Source organism: Balaenoptera physalus, assembly GCF_965194825.1.
Source record: "Balaenoptera physalus genome assembly, chromosome: 1".
Classification (NCBI taxonomy): domain Eukaryota; kingdom Metazoa; phylum Chordata; class Mammalia; order Artiodactyla; family Balaenopteridae; genus Balaenoptera; species Balaenoptera physalus.
In genome coordinates, this window is record NC_138882.1 from 94,455,992 (window position 1) to 94,483,110 (window position 27,119).

The 27,119-nt window shown below is 43.7% G+C and overlaps 1 protein-coding gene across 1 annotated transcript in view; it reads left to right on the forward strand.

The window, feature by feature from the left end:
• Window positions 1-27,119, forward strand: part of CASQ2 (calsequestrin 2) — a 61,331-nt gene that overhangs the window by 12,783 nt on the left and 21,429 nt on the right. The window contains exons 2-7 of the mRNA XM_082459522.1: window positions 9,249-9,333; window positions 12,345-12,445; window positions 13,919-14,030; window positions 19,171-19,244; window positions 25,391-25,521; window positions 26,925-26,970. Of these exons, the coding sequence (XP_082315648.1) occupies window positions 9,249-9,333; window positions 12,345-12,445; window positions 13,919-14,030; window positions 19,171-19,244; window positions 25,391-25,521; window positions 26,925-26,970 (549 nt within the window). The remainder of the gene's footprint in view (window positions 1-9,248; window positions 9,334-12,344; window positions 12,446-13,918; window positions 14,031-19,170; window positions 19,245-25,390; window positions 25,522-26,924; window positions 26,971-27,119) is intronic.

The window sequence follows — 27,119 nt, forward strand, 5'->3', positions numbered from 1 at the left end:
AAGGCTTCCCTCCAGGTAATGCTGACGCGGGCTCAGATTCAAGAACCACCGGCTTGGGTAATGAGGTTGCCCTATAGTGAATTTATAGGGAACAAACATTCATAAGCACTTGCATACATGTTACTCCTGCAAGAATTAGATCTCGTATTTTCAGATTAGAAAATTGAAATCAGAGAAGTTGTGACCTGCCCAGAGTCTCATACCTGATAAATGGCAGAGCCAGGATTCGGGCCCAGGTCCCTCTGAGGCCCAGATGAAAGGAATGTAATGTAATGGATGAAAGCTTGGGCCCTGGAGCCAGAGTGTCAGGGTTGGAATCCCAGCTGTGTCACTTAAACGCTGTGTGGCTCTGGGCAAGTTGGTTAACCTCTCTGTGCCTCTATTTCCTCATCTCAAACTTCTACTTTCTGTGGGTTTTGTGAAGATTCGATAAGATAATTCATGTAAGGTGTTGGAGCAGTATCTGGCATATAGCAAGCACTCAATAGATGCTATTTTTATTGTTGTTGTTACACTGCTTCTCAATGTGGTGGACTGGAAAGAACACATAGCAATGACCTTTGGGTCTTTTCCTCGGCCTTGACCAAGGTGATAGCCCAAAAGTGCCAATAAAAACAATCAACAGCCTCCCTTTCCCTCAAGGCTCTTTTAGAAGCCCCCCAGTCCAGCCCCAAGAGGCCCCAATGATCACTTGAATCTCATAAAATAGCTGTTCCATTCCCTTGCCTGCCTCTTGCATGGACACATCATGTGCCAACCCCCCAGCTATACATAGCCTGGGCCTCATCTGAGGGCGGTGGAAAGTGACAGATTACCGGAGATAAACGTCAGCTCTCCGGTTTCAGGGGAGGACACGAACAGTAGTTGAATTGCTTGACGTGTGGCCAGATGGTATCAGGGACAGTGGGTGAAAAGAGCCGTTTGGCTCTTGGCTTACATGGAAAGAGCAGGGTTGCAGCCAGGGTATTTTTAATGACTGGCCTGAGGGACATTCACTTGGAGCAAAGATCTGTGACATTCTCCCCCAAATTTCTCATCCCTTGATTTTTTTCAGATTCTTGACCCTGCAGAAAGTAACCCCCCTCAGCTCCCTTTAATAAGTAAACACTCCCTTGTCTCTGCTACCGCACGCCTCCCCAGCTTCCTCTGACCATGAAGCAAATCAGTCTTTCTCCTCCAGGAAGACCATTCTTGGGAAGTGGTACAAATGTATCTTTCTTCCTGTCCGTCCCTGGTTTAGGGCTGAGATGTCCCACAAAGGGACTGGACTTGGAGGGACACAGATAGATAGAGAGGGCATCTTGCATGCCCTGTCCTCTGAGGCCAAAGGGAACGTGTCCCCTGGCACTGTTGTGTTAGTATCCCCTTCCCTTCGTGGTAAACTTTTTGACCAAGTGATCCACACCTGCTCTAATGTGTCCTTGCCACCCACTCATCGGCCACACTCTCACTGCTTTGGCTTCTGTCCCAGCTCCTCGCTAAAGGTCACCCATGTCTTACCATCCTGAAAGGAGAGACCTCACAGTGGTCCCATCTCTGTGACTCCCCGCAACATTTGATCTGATCACCTGCTCGTTCTCAAGCTTCTCATGACTTTGGAGTCACGAGACTGTGTTCCTTGGCCTCCTACTTCTCCCACAGACCTCTCGGCCTCCACACAGCCTCCTTTTCTCACCTTCTACAAGGCGGCCAGTCCTGGACCCTGTGGTTTTCTTGTACACTCTCCTCACTCCTTCACCCCTCACTTGCACAGTGCCTTCAGGACCTCTCCCCCAAGCTCCAGGTTGGCACCTCCAGCTCTTGGCTGGATTTCCGTGGTCATGAACTCATTGCATCTAAATCCAAGCTGAGAAGCTGGCTCGTGGTTCTGGCATGCCCTCCTGACATCTCTGTTTGCCCTTCACTCCGTTCCCTGGCTGGAGACCCTGGAATCATCTTGCCTCCTCCTCTCCTTGGTTCCCCCCAGCTTCTCCAAGGTCATGAAATAGTTACCAGGTCTGAATGATTCTCAGCCTCTAACATTACCTCACAAGTTACTTCATGTGCTGCCTTAGCTGGAGACCAGTCTTCTCCCACTCAGTCTCCCAACTGGTCACCTTCGCTTCTACTCTCCTTTCTATCTGTCTGGTCTATGCCCTTAGATCAACCCTCCCTGAACTCAAATTAGCCATATTGTTCTTCAACACAAACATCTCCCAAATCGGAACTGCTAGTCCTAATATTCCAAGTCCTACGTGCTCTTTTTCTAACAAACATGCCTTAAACACACTACGCCTTTCAGCTCCCCTGAGAAGCCCTCTGCTTGAGGACAGAAGCCTCTTCTCTTACACTCACACTGTGCATTTGCCCCTCCAAACCTTCACCTATTTCTGCCACTTTTTCTTCCTTGGATGTCTTTGCTGCTCTCCTCTGCCTATCCAGACACTCCTCCTCTTTCAAGGTCTAGCTGGTCTCTCCTCTTTCTTCCATTCATTTATTTAATAAACTAATATTTTTTGAGCTCTCCTCTGCTCAGGTACTGTACCGGGTGCTGGAGTTAGTATATGGAGAAAAGCAAACAAGGACATGGAGCTTACAGGCTCGCACGTGGATAGTTGATAGACAAATGCTCGTATAAGTGAACGTGTACTTACAAACTGAGAAAGGGCTGTGAAGGCAAAGCACAAAGCACTATGGACAAGTGTAGAAAGGGCACCCAATTCAGACTGGGCATCAGGAAATGCCTTTTGAGCAACTGACATTTATGTGCAGGCTTCAAGGAGAAGTAGGAGTTGGCAAAGAGTGGAGGGAAAGATCTTTTAGAAAGAGGGAAGGGCATGCACAGAAGCAGAGCATGTTGAGTGTCTTTGTGTGAATACAACCAGGTATCCCTGTGGGCAGCTGCGGCCCATGTCTTGGCCTAGGACATGGGAGCTGAACGAGGTGATCCTGTGCAAAGACCTCCCAATTCAGGAAAGAACTTGCTGTTTTGAGGAGCCGAGGACGAGTGTGTTAAGTAAGAGGCAGAGTGGCCCCAAATGAAGCTGGAGAGGCAGGCAGGCCAAACCGGGCAGGGCCTCGTTGGCTATGTTAGGGATTTTGGATTTCATCTTGAGTGCATGGAAGTTAAATCTATACTCCTTATCATAGCTTATGAAGCTCTGTATGATTTGACCTCCCTGCCCACGAGCTCTCTTGCATAGCCCTTATTTTCTGTCCTAGTCCTTTAACACTTATCAGCTAATTTTTCATTAGTTTCCTCCCTAATGAAATCACAAGGTCCTTGACTCTGGAATGTGTCTCACACTTTTGTTTAGTATGGAACCTTGATTACAGTAGGCCCTCAATTAATAATTATTGTTCTTTTTCCATCCCAATACGTTAGGCTTTGGTATTTCTGAATTAGTACAAGGTTCAGAACCCTATCCAGCTGTCATAATAGTAAGAAGAAAATATAACACTTATTAAGCACTTACTGCATGCCAAAAACTGTCATGAACTTTACACATTATCTCATTTAATCTTCTTCAAAACAGCCTTATGAAATAGATATTGGTATTGTCCATATTTTACAGCAGAGTGACAGCACTTATGACCAAGTCAGGAATCCAGGTCTCTGATGCCAAGCTGTGTACTCTTAACCACTAGGATATACTATTCCTGGGTCATTTATTCATTTAAAGCTGAGATCTATTTCTACCACATCATTACAGAGGTAACAATGGTACAATAAATACCTATACAATGCAAAATTTAAAAAGAGAAAGGACAGGGGGCTTCCCTGGTGGCGCAGTGGTTGAGAATCCGCCTGCCAATGCAGGGGACACGGGTTGGAGCCCTGGTCCGGGAAGATCCCACATGCTGAGGAGCAACTAAGCCCGTGCGCCACAACTACTGAGCCTGCATGCCTAGAGACTGTGCTCCACAACAAGAGAAGCCACCACAATGAGAAGCCCGCGAGCCGCAGCAAAGAGTAGTCCCTGCTCGCCACAACTAGAGAAAGCCCACGCACAGCAACGAAGACCCAATGCAGCCAAAAAATAATAAATAAATAAAATAAATAAATTTATTTAAAAAATAGAGAAAGGACATACTATGAATATCCACATTTTTACTACTGAGTTATGCATATTATTTAATATAACTTTTTTAATATAAAGTTATTTTTGTACTCAAAAGAATCAGCAATGGTGAAAGCAAATCCTAATGTTCTTGGAAAGAATGAGCACTGCACCAATGCCCAGTGGCTGCATGTACCAACTGATGAGACAACTCCATTCTCTAGGATAAGAGGCAAGACCATCCGAGAAGTAAACAACCAACCAACCAACCAACCAAACAGACAAAACCAGCAGGGGAAAGATTATAAGTCAACAGGAGAAAACTGGAGTCCAATCTGAAAAGAGTATTCCAGTTTTCTGGGAATTTAGGAAACATATTGACTCTATCTTTTCTCCTCCTCATGGTTGTAAATTTTAATCACTGTCATTGGTGACAATTTCCTCTTTGCCCTTTGGCTCAAAAGTCTCTTAAACTTTTGAAGTACTTGGCCCAGTCCATTCATTCATCCAAAGTATGCTGAGTGTCTCTAAGGAACTATATGAGATACAAAAGAAGCACAAAATGGGCTTTTTCTCCTTAGGGAGGAAAGATGCACAATACAGAACCCTAATGATTGCAAATAAGTGCCAGAGTGCTGTGTCCCTGTAATGGGCTATTGGGATTCACAAAAAGGAGGCTGGAGTCAAAGATGAGTCTGGAGCTGGGCTTTGCAGCCAAGGCCAGGCTGGCAGCAACTGGAGAGAGCCCAGTGGGATTGTGGTGCAAGAGAATGGAGAATGGAAACTATGAGCTGGAAATCTAGGACCAGAGCATAGCTGGAGATGAAACCAAGTGGGAGAGGCAGACAGTGTCTGATCAGCCCAGCAGGGGTTCTTGGTCCTGGAGAGAATGGTCACGTTAGGAGTCAGCCCAGAAGTTCCCAGTCTTTCGCCACAGCCCTTCTCCCCCATCCATCTCACTGCTCTCTCTTGGGTAGCTGCCAGCCCTGGCCACCCTTGGCCGAGGCCCAAGAAGGGTGCTTGCTAGGGCTGATGGAAGTGATGACAGAGCTCAAGTGGGCAGGCTTTGGGCCTAATCGCGGTGGGAGGCGAGAGTGACAGGACACCACAGGGATTGTGTGTAAGGGTACCAAGGAGAAGGTGGGCAGGTTTTAGCTAGCACAGGTTCCTGGCCCATCTGTGACTGCCAGCTCTGTCTATCCATCCGTGCCTAGGACAATAATTGGCTGTGCTTAAACAGAAAAGCAGAAAAACAGAACTGAGTTTGCCTGAGCTAGCACCTTCCACTCATATATCTTCAAATGTCACATATAAATATCAATAAGGTAATGAGAAGGGCATGCTTTACAAGCCTAGGAAAGGCACACATTGGCATCTACCTAAGAAACCAATAAAATGGGTGATGTGTGTCTAGGAGAGGTCAGAGTTAAATTCTCTGTTTAATTTTCATAATTAATCTCTAATATTCTTACTATTATTAATATTTCTCTCCTACACTTAAGATGAAGTGGCCAACAGGGCTAAGCATGGCCCACGGGTCACAGTTGGAAAATATTATGTCACAGCACTTTTGGATGAACTGACAAGCATTTATAGCAGTGTTGTCCAGAGTGTGGTACAGGATCTGCTGCGTCAGAATCATAGGGCTTGGTAGTGTGGTTTGTGAAAATGTAGATACTTGAGCTCCACCCTAGCTCTATTCTCTACTTTCTGATGCTGAAGCCCAGGAAACCCCATTTTAACCAGTGCTCCAGGGGATTCTTATGCACACAGAAGTTTAAGAACCACTGTTAGAGGCTCATGCTTTAGGAGTTGGGAAACTTACTAATATCACAAAGCCATCAGGTCTCATCATCATTAATTTTTAATGATAGAAAGGGAATATTTAAGTTAATGTTTTGATAGCACTAAATAGGACAGAGTGGCTTACACTGAAAACCAGAAAACTCATTCAAAAATAACCTTGTCTTGGGCTTCCCTGGTGGCGCAGTGGTTGAGAATCTGCCTGCCAATGCAGGGGACACGGGTTCGAGCCCTGGTCTGGGAAGATCCCACATGCCACGGAGCAACTAGGCCCGTGAGCCACAGCTACTGAGCCTGCACGTCTGGAGCCTGTGCTCCGCAACGGGAGAGGCCGCGACAGAGAGGCCTGCGCACCGCGATGAAGAGTGGCCCCCACTCGCCGCAACTGGAGAAAGCCCATGCACAGAAACGAAGACCCAACACAGCCAAAAATAAATAAATAAATAAATTTATTAAGAAAATAATAATAATAACCTTGTCTAATGAATTGAATGCAATAGACTAAAGCCAAGTGACTTTGCAGAAAGACAGACCTGTTTAAGCATTACAGGGACGCTCAGGATGAGTCATAATATAAACAGTGATGATTTCTTTCATCCTAAGCCTTTCCTAGTCTCAGCCAAAACCTAAGAAAGAAGAGAAAACCGCCTGAAGAAAGAGGACAGGGAGCATATGAGAAGGTCAAGGAGGGAAGAATGAAGAGGCAAAGAAAACCCTCAGATAAGTTACAGCAGGAGACGGCCCTTTCAACAAATGGTGCTGGAACAGTTGGACATCCATTGGTTAAAAGCACACCACACACAGCCCTCAAAGTAGATCATGGACTTAAATGTAAAATTAAAACTCTAAAACTTTTAGGGAGTTCCCTGGCAGGCTAGTGGTTAGGACTCGGCACTTTCACTGCCGTGGCCCAGGTTTAATCCCTGGTCAGGGAACTAAGATCCTGAAAGCCACGGGAAACAAAACAAAACAAACAAACAAAAAAATAACTCTAAAACTTTTAGGAAAAAATTGGAAAAAAATTTCAGGATACGGGATTAGGCAAAGAGTTCTTAGATTTGGGCTTCCCTAGTGGCACAGTGGTTGAGAATCTGCCTGCCAATGCAGGGGACACGGGTTCGAGCCCTGGTCTGGGAAGATCCCACATGCCGCGGAGCAACTGGGCCCGTGAGCCACAACTACTGAGCCTGCGCGTCTGGAGCCTGTGCTCCGCAACAAGAGAGGCCACAATAGTGAGAGGCCCGTGCACTGCAATGAAGAGTGGCCCCTGCTTGCCGCAACTAGAGGAAGCCCTCGCACAGAAACGAAGACCCAACACAGCCAAATAAATAAATAAATAAATAAATAATAATTTAAAAAGGTGCTAATAATTAAAAAAAAAAAAAGAGTTCTTAGACTTAACACCAAAAGCACAATCCATAAATGGAAATACTGATAAATATGACTTCATCAAAATTAAAAACTTTTGTTCTGTGAAAGACCCTATTAGGAGGATGAAAAGATAAGCTACAGAGTCGGAGAAAATATTTGTAAACCACATATCCAACAAAGGACTAATATTTAAAGAGCTCTCAAAACTCAACTATCAAAAAATAATCTATTTGGAAAATAGACAAGAGATGTGAACAGGTATTTCATGGAAGAGAGCATACTGATGGCAAATAAGTTCATCATCATTAGCCATTAGGGAAATGCATTAAAACTGTAATGAGAGATCACCACACATCTATTAGAACGGCTAAAATAAAAATTAGTGACAACACCAAATGTTGGTAAGGATGCAGAAAAACTGGATCTCTCATCACTACACTGCTGTTGGGAATGTAAAGTGGTACAGCCACTCAGGAAAACAATCAGCACTTTCTTTAAAAACTATGCAATTATGATACAACCCAGCAATTTCACCCCTGAGTATTTATCGTAAAGAAATTAATACTAACCTTCGCACAAAAACCTGTACATGAATGTTTATAGCAGCTTTATTCATAATAACCAAAAACTTGAAACAGCCCAGATGTCCTCCAATGGGAGAATAATTGAAGAAACTGTGGTACCTCGGTACCACGGAAATACTGCTCAGTAATACAAAAGAATGATCTATTAATATACACAAGAATCTGGATGAATCTCCAGAGAAATATGATGAGTAAAAAAAGACAAACCCAAAAGGTTACATATTATATGATTCAACTTATATAACATTCTTGAAATGAAAAGAAATGGGGAACAGATTAGTGGTTGCCAAAGGTGAGGGAAGAGATGAAGGTGTGGTTGCCAAGGGTTAGGGAAGGGATGAAGGGGGAAGCAAGTGGATGTGACTATAAAAGGACAACATGAGGGATCCTCTTGGTTTTGGAAATGTTCTGTATCTTTACTGTATAAATGCCAATATCCAGTTTCGATACTGTATTATAGTTTTCCAAGATGTTACTTTGGGGCAAACTGGGTAAAATGTACGAGGGATCTCTCAGTATTATTTCTTACAACTGCATGTTAATCTACAATTATTTTTTTTTAAATTGTAAATAAAGAAATGTAATATTAGTATTACATGATCTTTTTGGTAGCTTCTCCACTCTATTCTATTTTAAGCTTCCAGTCAGCCAGATGGCAGGAATTAGATCTCAGGCAACTGAGGGTCTCCCTACTTCCTTATATCTAAGTTTCAGGGAGCTTAACACGATGCCAGTCTTGTGCTTGGTGTCATCATCTAGGCTGGTGTCCACCCAGAGTAGTTTACAGCCATCTGTCCACCTGACACTGTTACATCCTCTTCACCTTCGGGGCTATACTTCCACCCAGGTACTCTGATAGTTCTTCCTCTCAACTGGAAGCAGGAAAACTTCAGAGGCTGCCTCAGGTCTTTCTACCAGATACACTCAATGGGTATTCTTACTCCTCAAGCCCACGGGGTGGAGGGACTTGAGGACTGTCCTGGGTACTGGGGTCACAGGTCTCCTTTGTCCTAAGGTCCCTCAGCCTATCTGGCGTCTCTTGTGACCCCACCGAACCCAAGGTTCATTTGGTAGCTGCGATGGGCTCCAGGCCCCATGTTAGGTATCTGTGGGTATCTAGTAACTCTTTGCTTCCTTTCTGATCCTGCTCTCTCCCAATTCAAATTTTATCTACCCTGAGGGCAGAGAAGGGTGTGCGACAAGGTCTTCCAAATCTTATATCTTAGATCTGGTCCTCACACTTTTCTCTCCTTCTCAGAATTCTACTGAATCATCCTTACCCTGGGGGCATAAGCATAGAATCCCCACGTTGCTGCTTGAACTGGTCACAGAGTAACAGGAAGTATGGAGGAAAATCCTCTTGTCAACATATCAAAATAGTATCCCATGGTATTTTCTACAGTCTTTCTGATCTTGATTCATTTACTCTCCTACTTGTCTCTCCCTTCAGCTTGTGGCCCAAGTCCTGGAACATAAAGATATAGGCTTTGTGATGGTGGATGCAAAGAAAGAAGCCAAGCTTGCCAAGAAACTGGGTAAGTGGGATTTTCTTTGAGATATAGCATGAAGAAACAAATGTGTCTTGCAAAAGAAAAAGTACAGTCATTTTTTCTTGCATGATAACTAGACTATTTTTAAATAAATTTAAAATGATCCTGCATACCTTAGTCTTGGCTTGGGGAAGAGTCTCACAAAAGTAAATACAGGCCTGAATTAAATAATTTCACATTAGTCATCTAATATATCTTTGTATCAGTACAAGGAAGAGGGTTTCTTCCTGGAGAAATGGACACTAAATATTCAAACCTTTATTTCCAGCTTCTAGAGCATGTTAAAAGGCTAGCTTCTCGATGGCGGGTGGGAAGTATAAATTAGGAATTTGGAAGTAACATATACACACTACTATACATAAAATAGATAAACAGCAAGGACCTACTGTATAGCACAGGGAACTATACTCAATATTCTGTAATAACCTATATGCGAAAAGAATCTAAAAAAACCAAATATATATGTATGTATAACTGAATCACTTTGCTGTACATATGAAACTAACACAACATTGTAAATCAAATATACGTCAATTAAAAAAAAAAAAAGGCTAACCTCTCTGTCTCACTGACATGGTGATCTCTTTGAGGGAGATCAAATCTCTTTTTCCATCACCTATTATTTCCTGACCTCTTGGCTGAAGCAGCCAACAAAGAATGTCATTAATAGTAGTGACTCTAGGGCCCAGTGGTTTCTAAATTTAAGTCCAAAGCCCAGCTGGGCATTGTCACCAAGGATGAAAGGGAGGATTTAGATGAGGTATAGTTAAGCAAGCAACTGCACAGTGCAAGTTGTAATCTCTTGTGTCAATATGTCATGGTTAAGTGCGAGTGTGCTTTAAGATTCTTACACCTCTAATCCCAAGGAGAGAGAATATAGGTTACTCCGCTGGGTTGCAAACACCCCCAGACATGTATTGCCCATTTCACTTTTTCTGCATGACCAGTGAAGGATGGCTATTAAAAGAGAGCAGGAGGTTATAAAACAGGACCTTTGAAGAAAGGTTAATTGGATTTGGAGTAGTAAGCACAGGATAAAAAAGATTAGTGGTGGTTCAGTAAATACCTTCAGGCACACGAAAGTGCATTATCTTAGAGAATTTCAAACAACTGTTTCCTATTTTATTTTCAAGAACAGCTTTTTTAAAGAAAGATATAAATTGTAAGAGACAATATTTAGGTTAGATACAAGGAAGAACTCATGACTATAAAATGATAATGAATTATTAAGAATGCCTGGGGTATCTCTTTCCCTGGAGACAAATTAAGAAGTTTTTTTTTTCCCTTGAGCAGGGGAGCAAAGAATGTTCAACTCTTTCCCTAGTCAAAAGCAAGTTGATGAGTTCTGTCCAGCGCCTCTTGATACCCTAGTCTTCTCCCTTCCCACTGTTTTAATGAGAAGTTGGATTTGGGAGAATTTCCAGTAAATTTAGTTAGAGGAAAACGCTGGTGTTCCAGAAATCTAAAGATTTAGGGAGGACAAGCTGGGTAAATATTCATAAGAATGGACTGATGGATATCCTCCCCATGGAGAATGTGATGGGGGTATAAATGTCTACATGAACCTTTAAATGTCTAAATGAACCTCTAAATGAAATGGGGCGGGTTCTTTCTGACTATTCAATCCTCGGAGTTTACAGGACAGTTGTATTTTGTGAACCCGCTCCTTGATCTCCATCCCCGTTTCCATGTGCCTGAGTTTGGTCTCTGGACTGGTGCAACAACCTCCTAACTGGTTTCACTCAGAGAAAAATCTAACAGCAGGGCACTGGCTGAGGTTCCCCATGGCACCCTTTGTGATCAGTCACTGCCTGCTTCAGGGATACCTGGCCCATTGCTCCTTTAGATTTACAAACGGTGCTCCATGGCGTGCCAGGGGTTCTTCAGAAATGCCCTGGGACACGGTGGGCAGTGGGCCAACCTCCCTTTCCTAGAGGTTCTGCAGAAGAGTTCATCTGGAGAAGGCATCCTTCAGCTAATCCGAGAGTTTGAAAACAATATCTAAGGAATTAAGCATGCCATGCAGTTGGACTTAAGGCCAGCCTCAGTTATTTAGCGTTGTTCCTGGGCGGGGGGGAAATGCAGTTCTCCAGCAAGCATTTGTGAAAGTACACAGCATTACGCTGAGAGTGATGGAGGGTAGGAAAGAAGATGAAGAACCTGCCCTTGCAGCATTATCAGCAGACTGGGAAAAGATGTGCAGAATTCAGCTACAATAGAAAAGCAAGCTGTTCATTCTGGCTGCAAACATTTATGGGGAGCCCAGTGTGTCCAGACTCCATTCAAGGCGCTGGGATCCCAAGAGGACAGCAGCTCTACCCTTATAGAGGGCTCGCTGTTATAGTGAATACCTCTAAATGGGGCTGAGAGCAGATCCATAATGGCAAGAGAGATGGGACGGCCTTCTCTGGAAAAATGGGTCGTAAGCTGAGACCTAAAGGATTTGACCGAGATGGGCAAGGGGTGGTGGTGGTGAAGGTCACTCTAGGCCCAAGGAGAACATCTGTGCAGAGAATCACGTGCTGTGATTTTTCCTTCATGTCCCCTTTCACAGCAGCTCTTGGGCAAAAAGCCAAGGGAGTTGCACAGGGATGAGGAGCGCCATTCTCAAGGGAGCACGGGTCCACCCAAGGGAGGATGTAAAGGCTAGGGCTGGCACTAGGTTGTGGAAGGGCTTGAATGCCAGGCTAAAAAGCCAGGTAGGCAGTGGGCATGAAAACTTTTTGATAAGGAGAATGGGGTCAGCAATACTTTTGGAAAATTAAAGCAGTGGTGGAGTGAAGATTAGATTTTCGGTTCTTGACTATTTCATTTTGAGTTTCCACCCTGGGAGCCCTTCAGAGGTGTGACTGCAAGGGTACTGATCCTAGGGTTCATGCTAGTTCCACTGAGCCTGACCCCATGTCACCCAGGGACCCTGAGCCAGACCGTGGCCAATAGGATGGCTCTTCCTACATCGGAATGACTTTATCTGGGGAACTCTTTGTTTTTCTTAGGTTTTGATGAAGAAGGAAGTCTGTATGTCCTTAAGGGTGATCGCACAATTGAGTTTGATGGCGAGTTTGCAGCTGATGTCTTGGTGGAGTTTCTCTTGGACGTAAGCATTTATGCACAGTGGCCCTGTATGGCGCTGTTTGGGTTCAAATACAGGGGGAAGTAAAACCCCAAAGTAAGAACAGAGAAGGTGGATAATCTGACCTGGTCTAAGAAAGACTACTCAAGCTTCACGAAAAACTAAAGCGTGCCTGTATCACGGCAATATCTACGTCTACTGGGAAGCTGGCCCTTCAATCACCTCAGAAACTGTTTTATTAGTGACCAGAGGGTCACAAATCGGGACTGTGTAGTAGTAAGATGTTAATTCTCTTAGCAATTATACACAAACATCCCCAGAATCCCCTTGGCTTTGTTCCAGGGCTTCTGAAGAAAAGTGTAGGAGAGAGAGTTGGGTAGTCCCTGGAAGACGGGGTAGAGAGAGGAGTAACAGTCTGCTGAGTGACCCCTCAGGCAGGATAAAAAGAGGCAGGGCTAATGAGCCACCCAATATCACACTCCCTCTCAGCCGTGGAGGTCCAACACCCTGGGGTCCACGTGCTCAGGCAAACAGAGGAACAAACATTATAAAAACATTTTTCCATAGCTAAACTCACACTTTCAGTAACAGCTGTGAAGTCAAGTTCTTTTGAACACAGGTGCCTGTGCAGATAAAGAACATCCATACTGGTGATTCCTTATCTACCAGCTAGAATACAGCGGCCTATTGCCTTTTCCCCACTGCCTCAGAAACCCAGAGACAGGGTCGGAAGTAAGTTGAAGGTTACTTCCTACAAAAAAGTGCGCGTAGGCTCTGCTTGGCCCTCTGGCTAACCCATACCTACCTATAAGCCCTCAAAAAAGCTGAGGGAGGCAACAGGACGACTGTGGGCCCAATGGCCCTGCTCTGGCTCCATCAACCAGGAGGGGGCTTTTAGATGCAAGTACCTTAAAGAATAAGCAGCGTCATTGACCCACACAAATGGAAGACCAGGACGAGGGCAGATTTTAGGCTTGATCAATCAGGGCTGTAGCTCCATTTTTCTCTGTAAATCACAGATAATGCTCTTTTCGGTGTGTTGGCTTTGTCCTCAGGCTGACTGTTCTCAAGTTGATTATAAGATAGCCAGAAACAGGAGCTGATATATCACATTCCCTCATTCATATCCACTGAGAGGGGGGAAAATCTGGCCTCCCATTGCTCTCTTTAAAGGAAAGTAGAACTTTCCCCAGGCCTTCAGGCTTATCTACCCTGGAGATTCATTGGCCAGAATTGGGTCACATGCCATTCCTGAATCAATAACCGGCAAGAGAAATGGAGTTGCCCCCAGACCGATCAACCTACCCCTTGAGGTAAGGTCAGTTCCTCTAAGGAAAGAACTGTGCTCACGGGGGAAGGTGGGATGGACGTTGAGGCACCAGGACCTAGTCCACAACTTCCCCCCCAAGCACGCTGTACATGTTCCTGATTTCCCCTGTGGGGAGGGAAAAGTTCTCTTATTTGAACGCCTTTTGTGTCGTGTGTGTGGCATTCCAGCTCATTGAAGACCCAGTGGAGATCATCAACAGCAAACTGGAAGTCCAAGCCTTTGAGCGCATTGAGGACCATATCAAACTCATCGGCTTTTTCAAGAGTGAAGACTCAGAATGTAAGTTGTCTGTCAGCCCCAGCCTGTCACTCTAAAGGCTCTTTTCCCAACAAGGTGTGTTAGATTATTCAGAAAGAAGATGAGCCATTAGCACATTATGTGCTGGGTAGAATAGAGGGAGAATCTTCCTTGCACCCTATGGAATGGAACAAACGAGCAGAAATTATGCAAAACAGGCAGGGGAGCTGAAAGAACATTAAGGTTGGGCCTTGTTCACTGACCTTGAAGGGGGCCGAGTATTTGACAGAAGAGAGAAAAGCCCTTCCTCCACCTTTTCCACCTGCCCACCAACCCGTGGGATTCTCTCCCCAGATGGGGCAGAGAGTGGGCTGTCTCTCTGACATCGGCAGCTCCTGTGGTCAGCAGTTGGAGAGCTTCTCAGTTACTTGGACAACATTAGAGGAAAATCTGGGTAGGGATGGGCTTGGGAGCTACAGCACAATGTGAAAGACTGCTGGCCAACCCCCCTGACCACCAAGGCTGCCTGCAAAGTCACAGCCACGCCCTTTGGTACACTCCCTTTGAAAGCTTTGTGGCCAGCTTTGGGGTGGGCAGAGAAACATATCAGACATCACCACAGCCCACACAGGGGTGATTGGCGTAGCGAGTGGGAGTCAGGAAGAGAAGGAACCAGAAAGGCCAACTACTTGAGGACATTTTTTTAAACTGCTTTCGTCACAAGGGCCCTATATGAGTTAAGGCTTTTTCTGGTGTCTGAGCCTTGGAGAGAGAGACAGTGTTAGAAGGAGCGGGCATAACTATGAAACAGAATCTGGTAGCATTTGTACGTGTGGGAGGTGCAAATAAGGGCCGCTCGTGACTATTTCTGGAAACTCCAAAATATTTTGAAATTATTTGTATAGCCGTTTCTGTACCCCATCGGCCAACTGGCATCCTTAGTCATCTCATCAACAACCCACCTATTTTCTCTCTCCCATGACCCAACTGTCTTCTCATTTGCTACATAAAAGCCTCTATTCACCCTCCTTAAGGGTGTGTTTGCGGGAAGGAGCCTAGCCAGGGAGTTTCAACCAAGTTCTTTAGGTGACTTTATTTCAATTTTCACATTCCTATACAGATGCTGACTCCTCCGGGGTGCTTCTCCTGACCCCTTCCACTTTCTCCCCTTCATTTCACTTCCTTCTATGTCCCTTAATCCTTTTCTGCCTTCCCCGACCCCCTCAATTGTGTCTATCCATTTCCATCCTTCTGTTTCTCTCTCTTCCTCCATTAAGCTCAGGATAGCATATAGGGAGGGAGACGAGGCCAAGATTGGGATAAGAAGTATATCTTCCAGGGAATTCCCTGGTGGTTCAGTGATTAGAAATCTGCGCTCTCACTGCCGAGGGCCAGGATTCGATCCCTGGTGGGGGAACTTAGATCCCACAGGCCACTCGGTGTGGCAAAAAACAAAACAAAACAAAACACATCTTCCAGTTTCTACCTTCTCCCACCCTAAATGAATAACAATAATAGCTCCATTTAACTAACATATATCCTATGCCAGGGCCCATGCAAGGAGCTTTCTGTAGACGCCTTAGTTTCATTCTCACAACTAACCTGTTAGGCAGTTACCATTATTATCAGCATTTTAATGATGAGGAAATGAAGGAACAGAAAGGTTGAGTGAACTCACCCAGTATCACACAGCTAGCAAATAAACGGTGGAGCCAGGATTTACACCCCAGACATCTGACTTTAATGCTCATACACTGAACCACTGGAGTCTCACAAACCTAAAAACTTCACTGATGATAAACAAGCTTGGACTAAAGTAACAATCACACTGAGAAGATCCAGTGGGGAAGACAGGGGAGCAGCGTCTCTCTCGCTGTGATGCTTGCTAGTTTTAGGCACAAAATAATTGTTATTGAAACAGAACATTTATAGAGGGAGCCATTGTTTTTATTAATTTTATTATTAATTTTTTATTTATTATTAATATTAATATAATATTAACTACCGTAAAATCTGAATGGCTGTAGAAAACATCTAGAAAGATTTATCACCAAAAAAATTTATGTCTATCAAGCTCCTTGTAACGTACCCGTGGCCATCACACACTGGCTGAAAGCATCAGGATGTTCTACTAGGCATCCCCATCTCTCTGTCTTTTTCTTCTTACCTTTCAAAAGAGGCCAAGGTCAGTGAGTGGGGAAGCTAGGAGTGGATAAGGCACCCAGGAAAGCAGTTGTTGAGAGTCCTATATTTCTGCTGTAGTTTGAGGGTGATTGATTGGTCAAGAAAGTTTAATGGCACAGAAGGCATTGGCTTTGCAAATGGTCCCAAGCTTTTCTATAGAGCAAGAACAATGGAGAGACAGTGGAGAAACTGCAAGGATTTAAAACATAAGTAGACTGGAATAGTCTTAGCAGAAAAGGATGTCTAAGAGATTTGGTACCAGATTAGAAAGGACCTGGAAGAACTGGGAGGCTACATCTTCCAGGGAGGTTGGGCATGAAAGTCCATCTCCAGCTTGAGCATGTAGCTGTGGATGCTAGCGTTGAGAGAGCATGACAAGAACTTCCTAGGGGAACTCAGCTGATGGTTAAGAATGCCAAACTGGGGGAAATGTGGAGCTAAAGGGTCAATAGCCAGTACGGAAAACCCGGAGGGATGGGCAAGAAAGGTGAGAAAATGCTAAGACACGTCTCCAATCAGCTGGAGGTTGAAGGCTGGATATTCGGGAGCCCATTCCAGAGGGGAAAGAGGAAATATTGTATAATATCGCTTATATGTGGAATCTAGAAAAATGATACAGATGAACTTATTTGCAAAGCAGAAGTAGAGACACAGATGTAGAGAACAGACGTATGGATACCAGGAGGGAAGTGGGGTGGTGGGATGAATTGGGAGATTGAGACTGACATATATACACTACTATGTATAAAATAGGTAACTGACGAGAATCTACTGTATGGCACAGGGCACTCTATTCAGTGTTCTGTAGTGACCTAAATGGGAAGGAAATCCAAAAAAGAGGGGATATATGTATATGTATAGCTGATTCACTTCGCTGTACAGCAGAAACTAACACAACTTTGTAAAGCAACTATACTCCAATAAAAATTAATCAAAACAAAACAAAACAAAACAAAAACAAAAAACAAACAAACAAACAAAAAACAGGAAGCGAGGGCAGGAAATATCTAGGGAATCACATGAGATCAAATAGAGCAGAAGAATAGACCGGGTTTTCTGGAAGACAGCTGTTGTTTGGGCAAGGCTAAAGGCTCAACCACAGTTTGAAGCACCAACTTGGCGAATTACCTTTCTCTACCCTTCTTCATCTTAAAAGGGATGTAGATTGGCTCCTCAAGTGAAGAAGAGAGATCTCTGGACACAGATCAGGGCCATTCTTTCTATGAGGATAGGAGTTCATGGAAGCGGGGAGAGGTTCACCTGGAACAGGGGGTCTGGGAAGAGGGGACAGAGGATTCTGATGGAGCCCACTGCTGCCTTAGAGAGACGTAAATAACCTAGGTACGGCTATAACCACTCCACTTTCTATACTCTCCCACTTTCTCTCTGTTCATTCTCCAAATCTCTCACCCACCTTCTTCCCCTCCACCTAATCTTCTATTCCAGCTCTCAGGTTTTATGATATATTTTCTGATGACCCAACTACTTTTATGAGGAATGAGTTTGTGTAAACGTGTATCAGTTTGTACAGCTGTTCTTGTAAAATTTTCAACCCCTGTCTCGCCTGTGCTTATTATGCTTTCCTCTATTCTAGCAGCTATCTCTTGCATTGTGGTTCTTTAAGGGCCCATAACCCTCCTTGGCTGTGAGCCTTTGAGATCAGTGTCCTTGTCTTACTCGTCTTGGTGTCCCCTGAGTCAGCATGATTCTTGAAATGTTTTTCATTGAATATTAGAAAATTCTGCCTGCTCCTGGGATTCTAGCTAAAGCTTATGCCTCTGATGATTAAGGGATATGAAATTCCATGAAATGGAAAGAAAGGGAATCTTGTTAAGAATGAATCATAGGATCATTGACTCTCAGGATTATAGACTTTATGCAGAACAACCACCAACACCACCACCATTACCATCACCCTCACATATCAGAGAGGAATACAAATGTCTTTACCAAACAATAACTGTCTAGGTGTAGTGAGGCACAGCATGGCCACACTCATGTGGTCTCATGCTTATCTTGACCAGTTTAGATTCAAGTTTGGGGCCAGAATCAAGCAAGGGCTTGGTTAATTTTTTTTTTTTTTTTGTCTGCATCGGATCTTAGTTGCGGCATGCAGGATCTTTGTTGTGGCACTTGGGCTCTTCGTTGTGGTGCACGGGCTTCTCTCTAGCTGTGGTGTGCGGGTTTTCTCTTCTCTAGTTGTGGCACACAGGCTCCAGGGTGCATGGGCTCTGTAGTTGCGGTGTGTGGGTTCCAGAGTGCGTGGGATCTGTAGTTTGGGGCATGAGGTCTCTAGCTGAGGTGTGCGAGCTCAGTAGTTGTGGCGAGTGAGTTTAGTTGCCCTGCGTCATGTGGGATCTTAGTCCCCTGACCAGGGATTGAACCCATGTCCCCTACATTGCGAGGCAGAGTCTTTACCACTGGACCACCAGGGACGTCGCTGGGCTTGGTTAATTTTAAGTCATCTCTCAGGAGATCAGAATGGAAAAAGAAAACAAAAAGAGGGAAAGAAAAACTAGGAGTTACCCAAAGAAGTACTCCTGTTAAGAAGTTTAAAATTCTTCTGTGATGTCATTTTTGATTGAGTTGCTTTGCATACTAAGTGAGTTTTCTTCTTACCCAGTGCTCACTTATACAGCAGTACTCTTTAGAGGGCACACGTAACTAGCAGTGAGTTTGAGTGAAAAAATTTCTTTTGGTTTTTCTCTCCCTCGTCCTCTCTTCATTTCCTCTGTTTTCTCCTTTCTGTCACCAATTTCCTAAAACACATAAAAGTGTGTTAAAGAGTTCCTCTTTGGGGTGATAGAATGCCATTCAGTCCAAATTCCTTGGGGTTTAAAATACTATTAAATAATTATCTATCTAAATAATGGCTACTAAATAACTATCCAATCAGAATTAATTGGTTTCCCACTTTCTCTGTGTTATTTAAAAAGAGAAATTTTTGATGCAGTGTGTATCTTGAAAATGTCTCTCCCTTTTATCTTCTTCCTCTTAGATTACAAGGCTTTTGAAGAGGCAGCTGAACATTTCCAGCCGTACATCAAATTTTTTGCTACTTTCGACAAAGGGGTAAGTACCTATGAAACCCCACTTTAACCGCTTTAAAGATTGAAATTCCCACCACTTTTCTTTTGGCCACATTAACCATCCTCTATCCATTAATACTTTCTCCAGAAGTGTTAGAAATATGGCAGTAAATATGGCAGTGAATAAGAGATGATTATGAAGATGATTAATTCAGAAGCTATATAAGGGTATTTCTGAAAGCATCCAATAAAGAGAGATGAACCACTCTTTATCACCTTTAACACTAAGAATGGGAAGTGTGTGAGCCCCGAGTGTGCCAAGACACTGGTCACTGCTTCCTTTTTGTTTAGGGCCATCCTCTGCCTTCCTGGGGTTGCATACTTCCCCCTCTACTGGGTTAGGATGTGGGATGGAGTGGGGAGGAGCACTGACCATGTGAAGCCCTGGTGCTTCAGAAAGTTACTTTCATCCTCAGGAGAAGCTATTGATGTACTTGTCTATAATTCAATGGATCTATATTTTCTGGATGTGGCAAGTTCTTTTTTAAGCCAAAGAACAGCAGAGATAGAGGGATCTTGAATCAATGGGTAATTTATTTGGGGTCTACTAAGGTTGGAGTACTCTACTCTGGCTCCAGTTACTACTAAAATGGCTACTTATTGAGTATTTTCTGTGTGTTGGGCACAATTTGATATATTGCATCTATACTATTTCTAAGCCTTTAAACAACTCCAAAACAACTCTGAAAAGTAAAATACCCTGTTTCTCAGATGAGAAAAGAGATTTAGAAAGGTTAAGTAGTATCCAAACTCTCCAACGAATTAGTAGTAGTGCTGAGATCACAGTTTAGGACAATCTTTACCTAAAACTCATGCCCTTTCTTCTGTACCACACCATTAAGTAGAAGACTCTGTATCTGCCCTTGAGATTCAGGGTGCACACCCACACACCCACATTCATACTCACATCTACACAACACACACAGAACACACATACACAACACCCATATAACCACACACAATACACACACTCACACAACATACAAGTGTAACACATACCTCCTCACACAATCACACTCACACCCACACATATATAACACTCCCAGTACACATACATTCAAACTTACATCCACACCCACTTACACATACTTACCCCAACTAAAGCCCTAAATCACAACATTTACTAGAACAAATAAATCTAGGACAAACTAAGTCCTGGTCAAATTCAGATGATAAAAGTTGAAAGTAAAAAAGGTAAAAGTTACTCCTACTGAGGAGTAAGGCATTGATGAACAGTTCTCATGGGCCTTGATACTATGAGGAGTTCAAGTTTTCTGTGAAAAACAAGAGGAAGCTTGTAGATGCTGGAGCAGGAAAGGAGTATGATGAAAAGAGATTGCATTAAATATATAGACATAACCACTTCTATGGATCTGACCCCAGTCTACAAGCCTATAATCCAGAAGAGAGCTCTATAATCTAAGTAATGTAATCTAAACTTGAAGAAAGTTTACCCTAATCGTTTGGATTAGAGTTGGGAGAGAGCTTGAACAAGAACATCAAAGGGAATAATAACTATCATTTATTAAGTACTTTTTATGTGTCAAGCTTTGTGCTAAGAGCTTTACATAGGTTTTCTCATTTAATCCTCTCAACACCCCTGTATAAGAAGGATTAGGATTCTCAGTCTACAGAAGCTGAAACCAAGGCACCAAGAGATGAAGTGATTTGTGATTTGCTCAGGGTCACATAGTGAGTAGGTCAGCCTGACTTCAGAGTCAACTGCTCTGTACTACTGCACTCCAGAGAAAGAAACACTACATGTCAAATGATTAGCTGCCACCTGGCACATAGTAAGCATTCAGTAAATGTTAGCCAGTACTATTGTTAAGAAGAGGCAGTCATCTAAGCCCAGGAGGATGGAGGTTGGGAGGGGATATTAGTAGAGAAGGGGAGGTCCAGAGAAGCCTAACGTAAATTCATCGCTGGCGTTTGGTTATGATGAGCCAGGAGTGAATAAGGTGGCTCCTGGGTAGGAACTCATCTGAGGAAAGAGAGAGTCAGGCAGGCAAGTCAGGCCAAGCAAGAAAGCCTCAGTTCTTAGAAGGGTGGTCCAATGCTGAGTTCAGGGTAGTGTCTGTTTTTAGATGTGCCTCCCAGCCCAACCATATGGCTTCATATCTGTGGCCCATGAAGAAGGTGAGGTCAGGCTATAATTAAAAACTCAGAAGACTCTTCACTAAAAACTCTGTAAGACATTGAGTCATAAGTGCCCTTGTTCATACAGCCTTGTGGGATTTTATAACATTTATAAAGAGAAAGATGCACTCTCTACCTCTATACAGAACACAGAAGGAAGATCTGTTTCACTGAGCAGACCGGATCATGCCATTTGAGACTTGAGAACTTGCACTTATCAGTTGCGGAGTGGGGGAAATGGTTGGGTCCAGAAGGCATGGGCTGACCCCAGTCCAAGCCTCAGTGGTGTCCAGCAGCGGGTGCTAAAGCAGAAGAGGTGGGTGGAAGGACCTGGTTGTGAGACACATCCTAGGAAATCCCAGAGGGACCTGGGGAAGGGGAGGTGCTTTATAGACGTTTGAAGTCAGGAGAGGCGAGGGCCCAGGAAACCCTAATACAGTCCCAAAGATGAAAAACTGACTGGCAGAGGTTGAGATGACTAGAGGACCTGGCCACTGTTGAGATGAAGGGGAGAAAGACGAGAGAAGACACACAAATAACTTAAGATGGCAAGTCTCTGCTTCAAGACAGCAAAGATTGTAAAGCTACTGAAAACATTAGGAAATCTAGGAAGAAGAATCTATACATAGGAACATAAGATGGGGTGATGAGCTCTAATCTCTACAAGCTGGGAAGACATTCAACTGGAAGGATCTTTCATTTATTGATTCATTCACTCACTTAGCAAGCATTTATTGAGTGCCTGTTACGTGCCAGGCGCTCTTCCAGATGCCAGGGACACAACATTGAGCAAAACAGATTCCTATCCTTGTAGAATTTAGAGTTTAGTATATGGGAGTGGTGGGGAAGGTCTGGGAAAGGAAAAGACGGGAAGACAGAAAGTAAGTAAACAAACCAATAAATATATTATATTAAATGTATTATATGAGTTGGAGAACTGTAAAGAGGATGAGATATCAGGGCCGCTGATGTAGATTTGGGAGTTTAGTAGTTTCCAACCAATGTCCATATTGGTATGCCCCAAGAAGTTTTTAAAAGCAAGGATTCTTGAGTCCCATCTTGGAAATTTGGATTTTTCTAGCATTGCGACCAGGCCCGGAAATAAGCATTTTTCTAAAAGCTCCCTGAGAGATTTTACCTGGCACACAGGTTTGGGACCAGCACTGATCTATGGCTCTTGATCCTACATCAAGCCACACAAGGGCCTAACCTCCCTGAAGCAAACGGAGCAAGAGTCAGAGGGCTAAGGATGGTGTCCACTCTATGGCACCACACAGCCTGAAAAATGTCAGTTCTAATCATCTCATGCTATCTCCCACTGGCCTGTTCTTTTCTCGGAGTGAACAGTGAGAAGCAAAATCAGTTTTTGAACCATATTGGGCCAAAAGAAGCTGTGATTCTCTAAACAAAGTTGATGGGCAAGACAGATGTTGAGAAGGCCTACATTCATTGAGTTGGTTTCATCTGCAACAACCAAAATGGCTTGCTAACTTGTAGAAAAACATCTGTTATCAAAATTCATACACATGCAGGTGTCAAAAAAATTGTACTTTGTAACCTTCTTTTCTTTGGCATACTCCATTCCAACTATTTTTTTTTAAAGTACAAAAGAATTCATTATATGGACCTCTTGAGTTTTTAATTGCAAAATCCATTCTTACCATCCATGAAACAGGTCTCCTCCCAGAACAGAACCTTGGATATAGTAGACCCCACTAAATATTTATTGAAGGAATGAAAGAATCAATGCCTCAATCAATCAAATCTCCTTCAGTCTTTACTATCCAAGATACAATTAAAAGAATGGAAGAAAAGAATTCTCTGAGATTCAAAATGAGGAAATTCTATGGTAGCGAATGGGGATATAGTGAACAGGTCTCTGGAAAATTTTGCTCAGGGTTCCAAAGACTTAAACTTATGAACATCATAATCCAACTTTACATTCATGGTCTTAATACTACAGACCCTAACATACGCACACATATACACATGCACACTCACGTGCATAGGTGCGTCTCCACTGCTTACCTCAATGGAGGGTCTGATGAGCTCCTTTTCACCTTCAGGAAGCCTTCGTTCTAGCAGACTGTGCTAGGGATGAACTGATGAGATCATGTTACAAGAGGAAGAAGGAAACCTCTCACTATGACATGTGCAGTGTCAAGGCAATACTTAAAGGGACATAAATTCCTTTCTGTACAGTGTCAAGGAGAAGGTAATTTTCAGATGAAAGGAAAGTTGGAATGGAGGCAAATTGTTAGTTGAGAATACTCTGCTTGACAAATTGCGTATTCAAATTGTGCCTCATGTTCGTCATTTGTAAAATAAGTATAATAATAGTTCTTACCTCATACAAAGTGGGGATTCATAAAGTAATCAACTGAAAACACTTTGCAGCAGTGCCTGGCACATAGTAAGCCCTCCATATGTTTGCTATTATTAGTTTTTGCTCATCTGCTCACTTCCTACTTCATATAAGCAGAGTTTCCTGGTTCCTAAAATATGTAGCAAGTGAACTCAGAAAACCAGAATCCAATGTCATTTTCAAGCCCATTCTATGATGGGCCCAGATTTGTGAAGAACTGTGTGTAAACCCAAACAGTGGTTGTAGAGTTGCTCTTTCCTCCCTTCCTCCAACCACACTCCTCACCCCCACCCCACTGAAGAGGGAAAAAAGTAAGAAAAATTCCCCACACCTTCTTGTCCTTTAAAACAGAATCAACATGACCATTAAATCTCTTTGACTGCGGCTCTTAACACAGCTTGTTTTCGTTAGCTCTGAGTAGGATGTTGGTATTTCTTTCCTTAAGTCCTTAAGAAATGTCTTTTGGAATATAGTGACCTGGAATGAATAGCTATTGACGACAAAAGCCATAGGGATACCAGTGTGTGCTCAGAATGGACCTCCTTGTGTAATAGCTTATGTAACACCTAGTTCCTCCCCGTCCCCAATTAGTCACGGCTGCCCTGGGCCTCCGCACTGTTGGTTACCACCACAGGGTGTCAACTCTTAGGCAATTCCTCTTTACTTTCAGGGGAACCACTGTTCATCCCTGTGCTTTCTTGGACCACAGCTTTGAACTAGAAAAGAATGGCATTTGGTTTTCTACAGAGTGTTGCACATTCCAGGCCTCTCAAATCATTTCACAAAAGGAGATGAGAGTTCAGCAGCTCTGCAGGCGAACACAGCAAGCATTCTGCCCTGACCAGACCGTGTGGCCACGTTAATGAAGAGCGCAGATGGCTCCCAGGCTATGGGCTGGCTCCCCATGCTTTTTATTTGGTAAAGGGTGAGCAACTCATCCCAGCTTGCTGGGTACTATCCCAGTGTTAGCACTGAAAGTCTGAATCCTGGGAAACCTCTCCACTCTGGACAAACCAGGATAGTGGGTCACCTTCTGACAGGTAACTAACCAGGCAGTTCCCAGAGCCTGAGAAACCATAAAACAAGCCCAGGACTGAGAGACAACCCTTGGGCCAATGCTTCAACCAAAATAGCAATTAGGGTTTATGAGCTGATCGAGGACAGATTACTGGGTTGGCCTCTGATTCTGAGTACCTGTATGCTTTAAATGGTTTCTGTCAATTGCCTGTTCTATCAAAACTGATTCAATGAAATCCATACATCCCAGGACACTGAACATGATCTGTGGACATTTGCTTCCTCCTCCAGCCCTTGGCAAATACAGTAGAGTGATGGTGATGGTGGAATTAAATTTCCTACCTTTCATTCTGACTGCTCTCTGGCCCTGATTGGATCTCATTTGCCAGAGAAGTTTTTTTCTATCTGTCCTTTGATCACAAAAGGAGATCAGTCCAGCCAGGTGGACCAATGAGTTAGGTGATGAGTTCCTATCATTTCAATGTTTAAGTTAAAACCATGCATACACTTTCATGTCTTTTGCAGAGAACACACACACTTGTAGCTGGACAACCCATTGCTACTCTAGACTAGTGTTCAAGGAAACTATTGTCTTACTTCTGTTACAGGTTGCAAAGAAATTGTCCTTGAAGATGAATGAGGTTGACTTCTATGAGCCATTTATGGACGAGCCCATTGCCATCCCTGACAAACCCTACACAGAAGAGGAGCTTGTGGAGTTTGTGAAGGAGCACCAAAGGTGTCCCAGATGGCATGCAGGGGTGGGGGCAGGGGGGATCCAGGGCCTGGGAGATGGAGAAAAGCCTCTCAGTCCTACCATTTCAGACCCCCAAGGGCAACAACCTGGAGTTAGTAACCCAGCAGAACTGAACTCAGTAGTGTGGCTTTGTTGGTCATTGATCAGTGGCAGGGATGTCACTATATTTTCTGAATATGGGTCTACACTTGCAAACAAGGTTAGACCACCTCCCTGCAGTGAGGAAATCACCTCATACAGTAGGATGTAAGTAAATTCTACAATGATAATGATAGTGATTTAGTGACAGCCTCCTAAAGTACTATGCTAGGTGCTTTTGGAAACTATTTTACCTACTCTTCAACATTATGGGGTAATTATTATCATCCTAATTTTACAGATCAAGGAATTGGGCTCAGGGTAGTTGAGTAACTTAGTCAAGGATGAACATTTTATGCATAGAACTTCTGGGAGAGGAATAGTTGATACCACCAGCTCTAGCATGGATCAGCAAGCTTTTTCTACAAAGGGCCAGATAATAAATATTTCAGGCTCTATGGGCCAGATGGCCTCTGTTGCAAATACTCAATTCCGCCATTATAGTGTACAAGCAGTCACAGGCCATATGTAAACAAATGGGTGTGGTTGTGTCCCAAAAGAAGTGTATTTATAAAAACAGGAGCCATTGGCTGGATTTGACCCACCAGCTGTAGTTTGCTGACCCCAGCTCTTAAGGGAGGGACAATACTGGAACATGGAATATGGTGGTGGTTCACCCTCTCACCCACCCACCCTCCCCTCCACATGCTCACATAGGTTCATTGAACCTGGAGCATCATGATTCCATCACCCAGTCAGCTTGGTCCTACAGGGATGCAGCACTTGGAGGAACAAATATCAACATGTCTAACAGTATCTGTCAACATTCAAAAAGAAATGAAACCATGAGCAAAAGATAGATTCAACCTGCTCCTCCGAACATCCCTAAAGGGATTTTGATGGATGACCCTGGTGATAAAACAACTGTAGTTCTGGGCTGTTTTCTATCCTGGGTCTCCTCATTCTGGGCCTGCTCTGGGTTCTCAGGAGTGGCAGCTGTATGTGAGGAGGGAAATGGCTTCTTGGCCTGGGAGTGAGCTGACTCCGTGCCCTCTGACACATTATTTGTAATAGACTTTATAATCCTTGGATCAAATGGGCCCATGAAAAGGCTGAGAGCTTTAGGCCCAGCTCTGTGTGTGACACAACAGGGTCAATCTGCTGTCTCCTTAGGGGAGAAAACAGGTATGTAGACACTCTTGAAAATGGACCAACATCTCATTCTACATTTCACTGTGCTGAGGCTTTGGTGTCAGCCGAGGTAATCCCTACTCAAGAAAGCTTATCTTTTTTTTTTTTTTTTTCAGACCCACTCTACGTCGCTTGCGCCCAGAAGATATGTTTGAAACATGGGTAAGAAAGTAGCAAACTCTTTCTGCTTTGTAGAGATGGGTACATTCCCCAGGAGGAATACCCCTTTGAGTTCCAAAACTCAAACCAAGTCTTATTTGCCTGGAGTGGATGGCTGGATGGTGGAGAATTTGAAATGTGGACAATATCAC